The sequence below is a fragment of the Nannospalax galili genome, unplaced genomic scaffold, assembly GCF_000622305.1.
Source record: "Nannospalax galili isolate Female #2095 unplaced genomic scaffold, S.galili_v1.0 scaffold598, whole genome shotgun sequence".
Lineage (NCBI taxonomy): Eukaryota > Metazoa > Chordata > Mammalia > Rodentia > Spalacidae > Nannospalax > Nannospalax galili.
This window is the reverse complement of record NW_008342423.1, coordinates 144,259-154,835: the sequence shown is the minus strand read 5'-3', so window position 1 is coordinate 154,835 and position 10,577 is coordinate 144,259. Positions and strand designations below refer to the sequence as shown.

At 38.2% G+C, this 10,577-nt stretch overlaps 1 protein-coding gene across 1 annotated transcript in view; it reads right to left on the bottom strand.

Annotated features, from left to right (window-relative positions):
- Window positions 1-10,577, bottom strand: part of Dlg1 (discs large MAGUK scaffold protein 1) — a gene marked incomplete in the record, with an annotated part of 93,805 nt that overhangs the window by 77,165 nt on the left and 6,063 nt on the right. Inside the window, 1 exon segment of the mRNA XM_029566155.1 lies at window positions 2,686-2,806. Within this exon segment, the coding sequence (XP_029422015.1) occupies window positions 2,686-2,806 (121 nt within the window).

Below are 10,577 nucleotides of genomic sequence, written 5' to 3'. Positions count from 1 at the left end.
CATGATCTCACAGAGATCTGCCTACCTCTGCCTCCCTGGTACTGGGATTAAAGGCATGCACCACCACACCAGCAGTTCTTATGTTATATTGATCTTATATTCTATGACTTTGCTAAATTCATGTGACAGTTCTAGCAGTTTTTCATGTATTTCTTAAGGTTTTTTTTAGGAATGCAATCAAGTCATCTGTGCATGAAGGCAATTTTACTTCGTCCTTTTACAGAAAAAGGCTGTGTCAGGCTGAGAAGATGGCACTGTGAATAAAGCACTTATGTTTGGATCTCTAGAACCCATGTAAAAACCAGACATGATAGCATGCATCCACAAACACCTGTAAATCCCAGAATTCCTGTGGAGACAGGAGACTCCCCAGAAGCAGGCCAGCTAGCCTGTGTACACGGTGGCCAATAACCTGTTTCAAGCAAGGTGGAAGGCAAAGACCAACATCCGAGGTGGACCTCTGATCTCTACATGTATAACACAGAGGTTCCCCCTCCACACACCAAGAAAAAAGCTGAGTTTAGGCAAGATCTTTAACTACAGTGTTGGACAGAACTGGTAAAATGCTCATCCTTGCCTTGTTTGTTATGAGGAAATCATTCTGCCTTTCGAATTGCACTGGTGTCAGCTCTAAGACTTACAGATGTTCTTATGGGGTCAAGGAGGTTCTGTGCTAGTCCTGACTTCTGATAATTCTGTTGTTGATTGTTGTAGTTACTGAATTTTGACAGGTGGCATTTATTGGGGTGGTTGGGTTATGCTTTCTGAATTCACTCTATTAATATTATGAACTGCACTGTTAAGTTTTGAATGTTAAGTGAATCTAGCACTTCTAGGACATATACCATTTGGTCATGATAAATTCTTCAAGTGAATTGCTGGGTTTGATTTTGTTAGGGACTTCGTCTTTGTGCTCATGGGGAAAGTGAGCCTGCAGGCTACTTTCCTTAGAATGCCTTTGTTTCAGACACTAGAATAACATTCTTGTTTGTTTGTTTGCTTGTTTGAGACAAGGTCTTCCTGTAGCCCCAGATGGCCTGGAACTCTCTATGTAGACCAGGCTGGCCTCAAACTCACAATGATCTGCCTGCCTCTGCCTCCCAAGTCATGGAATTAAAGTGTGCCACCACACCCAGCTTATTTTTAATACATTTTTTTTGTTAAGTTTTCTTTATTGTGTGTTGAGGGAGTGGGGTAAATGTGGAGGTCAGAGAACAACTTGTAGGAGTTGGTTTTCTCCTTCTGCCATGTGGGTCCCAGAGATCGACTCAGGTTGTCAAGATTGGTGGCAGGCACCTTTACCTGTTGAATCTTCTCACTAGCCCCAATATTTAATTCTTCATATAAAAATAAACAAACATTAGGATGAAAATTTTCTGTGGCCTTTAATAAATGGTAAAAATGTATGTATAGCAAATAATTGTATATTATTTTTTTGAGACAGGGTCTTTCCGTAGCTCCAGCTGGCCTGGAATTCGTAGACCAGGCTGGACTCAATCTCATAGATATCCACTTGCTTTTACCTCCTGAGTGCTGGGATTAAAGGTGTGTACCACCAGGCTCAGCCCACAAAGAATTGTTTTAAAACAAATTAGCTTATTGTATCTATAAAAGCTTGATTTGTGTATCTATTTTATATACCTGCAATATCTGGGAAAAGTGTAAAATTTCTCCTGCGAAAAGGGGTCGTAAAAGGAAAGGTTTAAGCAGTAAGTCTAGGGTTTGCAATCTAACAAGAAAAACCACAATTAAAATAAACACAAAGTTCAAAACCAAAGATGTTAAAAATGAGAAAACCAATAAACACCTAAGAACAGACTTTACTGAGGACATACAAAATGCTAGATGCTACAGTTAGCCTGCAAGACTTGTACAAATGACAAAGCAAACTGTCTTATCAGTACCTTGAAAAATATGAAAAAGAGCTAAAATATTTTTTCACAGATGATTTTCTACCACATCAGAATCCTTGGGAACTTAGTCTTTTTAAATACATAAACTTCAGTACAGTTACTAATGTTAGATGAAAGCAAATTTTTGGTGTCAGGACATCAAGTATATATATCAAACTAAGAAAGTATCACTGAATTCTGAACATGCACCAAATTATTGCTATAATAGTCTAAATATGTATTAAAGAATACAAAGTTAGTTTAAAATATAAGTACTTTTTATTTTTTTGGTCTTTTTTTGAGACAGGGTCTCCCTGTAGTCCAGCTGTCCTGGAACTCCGTATTTAGACGAGGCTGGCCTTGAACTCACAGAGATCTGCCTCCCTCTGCCTCCAGAGTGCTGGGAAATAAGTATTTTCTTAATTTAATTTTATCTAAGGTATTTTTTCCCCCTCTTTTATATTTTTTGTTGCTGTTGTTTGTTTTTGAGACAAGGTCTTGTCTGTAACCAAGGCTAGCCAGGACCCTACTATGTAGCTTAGATTGGGCTTGGATTCATGATCCTCCTGCTTTAGTCTTTCAGGGCTAGGACAGGTCTGTGTTAAACTATCAAAGAATTTTAAGAACAACTTATCATCTTAAGGAAAAAAAGCAGCATTTTAAAAAGGAGTAAAAATTATTTGTAATACAAGATATTTAACCTTTAGTCCTAAAAATTGTGGCTCTCTTTTGTGACTAAACAAAATTCCACTTTTAATAGTTGACTTTAAAAAGATGAATGTTAGTTCCTTACCTAGTAATCTCGTCATCTCCAAGCATTGCTTTAGAAATGGGTGAGTATCTGGTTGGTGATGCTGGTGTCTGGCCCAAGTAGGAAGATGGGCTAACATTGTTATCAACAGGCTGAGAAGAAGCTTCAAAATAAGAAAGTGAAAAATAGATGAACATGGAAAGATGCCACTTAGCATCTCACATATGAACTTTAAAGAATAATCTTTTTCTTAATTTGTATATCAGAAATTGGTAGCGAAGATTTATTTACAAGCTAAGAATACCATATAAGCTCAATTTGTAGGTTAAAACTAGTTTTGACATTCAGAGCAATAAAGCAAATTTATTCCATTTGTATTCCTTCAAAAAATAGAACTAAAGAGTTTTACATGAACTGATTCACAAAATTAAATTCAGAAAGGTTAAAGATTGTCACAGAAAAGACTAAAATAAGTAAATCAGAAGTATAGCAATTTTTATTTTGTTTTATTTCTTTTTTTGGTCTTTTTGAGACAGGGTCTCCCTGTAGCCTGAGCTGTCCTGGAACTCACTATGTAGACCAGGCTGGCCTTGAACTCACAGAGATCTGCCTGCCTCTGCCTCCCAAGTGCTGGGACTACAGCCGTGTACCACCATGCCCGATGCAATTTTGCTTTTTTTAAAGAAGCTATTTGTGACTTTTTTTTTTTTTTTTTTTTAAAGTGCAGACATGCCGGGCGTGGTGGCATGCGCCTTTAATCCCAGCACATGGGAGGCAGAGGCAGGCGGTTCTCTGTGTGTTGAGGCCAGCCTGGTCTACATAGTGAGTTCCAGGCCAGCTGGGACTACAGGGAGACCCTGTCTCCAAAAGACCAAGGGGGAAAAAAAAAAAAAGTGCAGACTCATAAAACTGATTGTGAATAATGGGAATCAGAAGCATAAAAATAGGCGCAAGGCGCTGGAGAGATAGAGTAGCGGTTAAGAACACTGTTTTTGCAGAAGACCCGGGTTCGAAACCGAGCACCCACATGGCAGCTAACAATGGTCCGTAACTCCAGTTCCAGGGGAGCCAACAGTTTCTTCTGTCTTACGCGGGCATTGCATGACATCGGTGCACTTACCTACATGCAGGCAATACATGCATACACATAAAGTAAAAATAATAAAATCTATTAAAAAAATCGATGCAAAAACCCTCATGTTGCTAATCCCAGCCCAGACTATGATCCCATTTGTATATATTCTTTTTAATATGCCCATAAGAGTGGAAATTTGGTTAAAAGCAGAATATATCTGTTGGTTCATTTTTATAATACTAAGTATCATAAATAAGTAGGCATTCTAGCAAAAGCCAGGAAGACAAAAATCATAATGCATATGCAACTCTGACTATTCTTTCCAAAAACCTAGGTACAAAACACATGTCAGCTACAGCTTACACCATACTTGAATTATCTGAATCATTACCAAAGCACAACAGCAGGCTATATTTAACTCTGATGAAACCTTAACGATGCTAAAGTCATAAGACATTTCAAAATTAGGTATAATACTTATAATCTTTTATTACCAAACATTAGTTTTTGTTTTCATTACATTGCTGGGCATTTTCTACAGGCAAAGCATTGGGAAGTACAAAAATGCAGGGCGATCAGTTCCAGTAACTATAGTGGCCATACAAGTGTCAGAAAGTAAAGAAGTGATCTGAATGAAGACAACAGGAAGTGACTGAACTGTATGGTGCATGGGGAAAATGCATATTCTACTAAAAAGCAGGCAGCACCTATACATCACTATAACCATACAAAAAGGAAGAGTCTAGGTTGTCTATGGGCAATATAATCTTGGAGATTTGGGGTTTACTGGTACTACAGGTGTGCAGAACCTAACAGCTATACTTTTCTATGCGTTCATAAGATGTTCTTTTATATTTAAAAGACTTTCTACCAAAGGTTCTCACAAGTCTTTCCTGGATGATGTATGATGTTTATTGATTTTTGACCCTTAAATTTCTTTGCTGCATTATCATGTTAGTATGGAACAAAACCCCAAACTAACAACAGTAACAATAACCACAAAATACAACTGGACAAAAATTCCATTAAATGACCAAATTAAATAATAGAACCTTTGGGGCTGGAGAGATGGCTCAGCAGTTAAGAACACTGACTGTTCTTGCATAAGACCCAGGTTCATAACCCAGCACCCACATGGCTGCTAACAACTGTCCATAACTCCAGTTCCAGGGACTTTGACAGTCTCTTCTGTCCTCCTCAGGCATTGCACAACATAGGTGCACTTACCTACAACACACATACAGATTAAAAAAAAAAAAAAAGTACAACTTTCCCCCACTATATCTAAACTGATCTTTTATCAACAGGTCTTTCTTGAGCAGTGAATCTTACATGAAAGACACTCTCTCAGAGAGTAAAGACTAAAAATTTATGTTCCCACCAAAAATAGCTCAAAAATCATATAAAATAGTGCTGCTTGTTTACAGTTGAAATCTTCTGTAGACTGGTCCACAGAGAATGATGAAACAAGGGAATCCAATTCATTATCCTGATATATCAAAATTAATAACCCCAGACCTCTAAGGTTTTGGTCAAAAACAGGTAGAATAACTTGAGGTGAAAGTGAGAAGAGACTGGGGGCCAAATCTTAAAGTTTACCAAGGTCTCCAGCAGAAGAGAGTATAAATTAAAAGTATGATGCAGAAGTATGATTTTTTTTTTTTTTTTGGTCTTTTTGAGACAGGGGCTCCCTGTAGCCCCAGCTATCCTGGAACTCACTATGTAGACCAGGCTGGCCTTGAACTCACAGAGATCTGCCTGCCTCTGCCTCCCAAGTGCTGGGATTAAAGGTGTGCGCTACCATGCCTGGAGAAAGACTCAATTTTTAATTCTTCCAAAACTAACCTGTATTTTTTGGGGGAAGGGGTTGTTGAGACAGAGTTTTACTCTGTAGCCCTGGCTGCCCTTGAATGTGCCTCAACCTCCTGAGTGCTGGGATTACAGATATGAAATAGCAAACCTGGTTCCAATCTATGTGCGTGTATGTGTGCATGTGGTGCATGCATGTATTTAAACATGTTTGTGTGGGTGTGCTTGTGTGTGCCTGGGGAGGCCAGGGGTTAATGTTGGATGTCCTGCTGCATTGCTCTTTACCTTATTTTTGAGCTCACTGAACCTGGAGCTGGCTGTTAGGCTAGACTGGCTGGCCAGTGAGTCCCTGAGGATCTTGTCTCTGCTTCCCTAGCACTGGGGTTACAGACCTGTGCTGCTGTACTCAGCTTTATGTGGGTGCTGCAGAACCAAACTTAAGTCTTCATATTTTCACAGCAGTACTTTCCCACTGAGCCATCTTGAATCAGGATATCCATGCAGCCCCAGTTGGCATGGAACTTACAATGCAGACTAGGTTGGCCGGGATCTCACAGAGATCCACTGGCTTTTGTCTCCTGAGGGCTGGAACTACAGGTGTGTCACCACCCCTGGCTTTCCAACATTTACTTTTATTCTAAAAATAACTAAGGAACTTCAAAGAGGACCACTATAATCTTAAAAAATAACAAAGTTGGGGGCTGGAGAGATGGCTCAGAAGTTAAGAGCTCTAAGTGCTCTTGCAGAGGACCTGGGTTCGATTCCCAGCACCCACACGGCGGCTACAAACCGTCTTTAACTCCAGTTCCAGGGGAATCTGAAACCCTCTTCTGACCTCCTCGGCATCGCACGATACGGGTGCACTCGCGTACATACAGGCAATACACTCATATACATAAAATGAAAATAATAAAAAAATAACAAAGTTGAAAGATGTATATGAAAGGAAATCAACATATTATAAAGTTATGGTAATATAGAGAATGTGCTGTCAGCAAGAGGACAGACAGAGATTAATGAAACAGAAATCTAGAATTAGAATTATATAGTCACTTAATATTTAATATAATCACAGATGCACTGGTAAGAATCTCAGTTTAAAAAATGGTGCTGGATAACTGGGATATCTATTTGAAAGAAGTATAACGTATGCAAATATCAGATCTAAATGTTAGATATAGAACAGCAAGACTTCTGATTTTCCTCATATAACTGTGGGATAGGAAAAGACTGCAATGTGTTCTGAAACTATGAATCATGAGAAGATAAATTAATTTGATTAAAATAATGAAATTTTACTCAATAAAAAGTAGTAATAGAGGAAAAGCAGAAAACACAAACTAGGTGAAGACAGTTGCAATTTCTTGAGTTCCTAAGATCTCCTTCAAATCAGTAAGAAAGAGGCAGTACCACCTGAAGTAGGTAGGGGTGGAGAGATGGCTCAGAAGTACTTGCCATACAAACACAAGGACTTGAGTTTGGATTTCTAGTACACATGTTAAAAAAAACTGGGTGGGTGTTATGGATCTGTAACAACAGACTGGGGGTCAGGGAGAGACAGGTGGATCTTCGGAGCTCAATAGCCAGTCAGGCTAGCTGAATCAATGAATTCCAGATTCAGTGAAAGACCCTGTCTCAAAAGATAGCGTGGGGAGTGACACTTGACATTGATTTCTGACCTTCACATGCACATCTGCACATACATGTGTACAATATACACGCAAAGGGAAGAATTTAACAGACATTGCATAAAAGATGACAGCCAAAGCAATAATCATGTGAAACATTTCTGAACATCATTCATCACCCAGAAAATACTCTGGTTTCTCTTCAGATCATATAAATTTCTTGCTTTTTCTAATCACCAGGAAATTAGTGAAGATCAAAATTAAATAATCAGTGATCAAAAATGATCAAAAATCGCCAGGCATGGTGGCACATGCCTTTAATCCCAGCACTTGGGAGGCAGAGGCAGGGGGATCTTTGTGAATTCAAGGCCAGCCTGGTCTACATAGTGAGTTCCAGGACAGCTGGGGCTACAGGGAGACCCTGTCAAGACAAAAACAAAACAAAACACAAAAATCAATAATATATCATACCTCAATTCATATCCATTAACATCTATAACTAGGAAGACTAATGAAACCAAGAATTGATGGAGATGCAGTTATCAGATTACAAATTATTTTTAATACTCTGTTAACTGTTTAGTATTATCAACCAAAGACCAAACACACACACCCACACACCCACACACCCTGCTCTATAATGCAGCAATGTCTCTCTAAAAGAAATGGGACATATATGTTGAAGAAAAACATATCTAAGCTAGGCATGGTGATACACATATGTAATCCAGCGTCAAGGAAGTAAAAGGAGGAGGATCATGAGTTTGAGGCCGGCTTGGTCTACATAACAAGATCGTTTCTAAAATGACAGTGACGATAAAAACCAAAACAAAAATTGTTTAAAAACACATCCACAGCAGCTATATTTCTTATAAATCAAAACTGGAAGTGATGCAGCAGTAAAATGGAAAATCTCCACAATGGTCATTAACAATAGAAGATGACACAAGACAAAAATAGCAAGTCACTAAACTGATATAATCACATAGATCTCACATACCTTAAAACAAGCAGAAGAATTAAGTTGCAAAAGAATACAAACCGAGAAATTTAAGAACCAGTAGATGTAAAATACCTACATATAATACAGTAACAAATACACATTGATAGACAAACAACTCTTTAAGAACATGCAGTTTTGAGGGCTGAAGAGACAGCTCAGTAGTTAAGAGCACTGGCTGCTCTTGCAGAGGACCCAGGTTTGTGTCTCAGCACCCACATGGTGGTAACAACCGTTTGTAACTCTAGTTCCAGGGGATCAAACACCCTCTTCAGGAATAGCACAACACAGTGCACTTACACACACGGAGAAAATACACTGCATGTATAAATAAATAAAATATTTAAAAATACATTGCATGTATAATAAATAAAATATTTTAAAAAAGAACAGGCAGTTTTAATGCTGTTTTTTTTTTTTTTGACTCTTGACCATAAATCTCAGATGGAGCCTCAGTCTGGCCTGCTACTTTTTCCTATTTACTCTTTTACTCTGAGAATTCTTTCTTCTTCTCAAACCCCCTTTGACATTCACCCCACCGACCCAGGCCCCCAGACAATCTCCCTGAAGAGAATTTCCTGACATCTTTTGGTTTTTGGAGTCCCAGCTATGTTGGGCTTTCAGAGAACCGGAGTGAAGAATGCAGAATTTGGCTGACTCACTGGTGGGAAGAAGGCCAAAGGACTAGAAGTGCAATGCAATGAGTTTCTCTGACAAACACGCAGCCTGAGCCATATAGAGAATTAGGAAAACAGAGACGCTGGGAAAGATGATAAAACCAAATAAATGAAGGCCAAAGTGAAGCAGAACTGCCAGAATAGTGGTGAATGAAATGTCTGTGATAGGATTATTTAAAATTGGTATGTTAAAGACAAAGAAGGTATTGATAACTGTAGAAAAGACCTAAAGTATTAGAAACAGGAACCTAAGCAGATGGGCAGAAGATAAAGAGATCAAGACACCAAAAGCCAAGGTTTTACATGAACCATTAGCATAGCTTTTGAGTATCACTCAGAATGGCAATGTAAGTAAAAGTAGCAAGAAAGATAATTTAGTATTCAGGGACTAAAGTTAGATCCATGAGGAAGACACAGATGATTAAAATATAAGGAAACTGAATTCAAGGTCTGACAAGGACTTAGGAAGACAAGAGACAAAAACCACTTATGTAAAAAAATTTAAAATGCTTTTTGAAACCCACAGAATAAATTATTTATGCTCTGCATGTATAGAATAAATGTAGTTTTTAAAGTACATCCAAAATTCATGAATGTAGATGCTTGAGATAGGGAATGGTAGTAAAATTATAAGGTTGAGCTAGCAAGGTGAGCGCCAACTCTCTCACGATGTTCTATTAATTCAATGACAGATGGGAAACAAGAACAAAACCAGAGTTAACAAAAACAGAGCAAACAACCAATTATCATTTACTATTCTTTAGAACTAACTGTTCCATTTTAAAAAGGCCATATACTGGGGCTGGAGAGATGGCTCAGCAGTTAAGAACACTGACTGTTCTTGCACAAAACCTGCACCCCACCACCCACACGACAGTTAACAACTGTCCGTAATTCCAGTTCCAGGGAATCTGACAGTCTTTTCTTGTTCTCCACAGGCACTGCATTACACGGGTGCACTTACCTACATGCAGGCAATACATGCACACACATAAAAAATAATAAAAAAATTAAATAAAAAGGGCATATTATGGGGGCTAGAGAGATGGCTCAGTAGTTAAGAGCACTGGCTGTTCTTACAGAGGACCTGGTTCAGTTCCCAACACCCACATGGCAGCTAACAACCATCCTTAACTCCAGTTCTGGGAGATCCAATGCCCTCTTCTGACCTCTGCAGGAACTGCATAACATGGGTGCACTTACATGCATGCAGGCAATACAATCATACACGTAAAGTAATAAAAATATTTTTAAAAAGAATGCTGTATTATTAGACATAAAAGGGATAATTCATCTAAACATTTTTCTGTTTGACATGAAATTTCCAAGAAACAACCTGGCTATTTCTAATATGTTGGACCAAAATTAGGGCATGAACTCTCAATTTGTAGAAAAACTGTTCCAAATGTGCATTATGGCTGTCCTAAAGAAGCAGTGTTCACAATAAGACATATATTTGAATTGATCAGATTATTGAAAATTTTAAACTATAAATAAATATATACAAAATTTTTATATGAAGCTTATGTACCAGACCAAGATATGCAACAATTTCAAGGGAGTAGCAAGGTTGTTTTCTTTGTTGAAAAGAAGTGAAAAACCATTAGAAAGGCTGGGCGCTATTATGAAAATAATTCAGTTATACTTGAGTAACAAATCAATGAGCAGATAATAAAGATGTTTTACTGGAGGCCAGCACATAAATTTCAAAATCTTATATGTATTTAACTTATGATTACTGATGG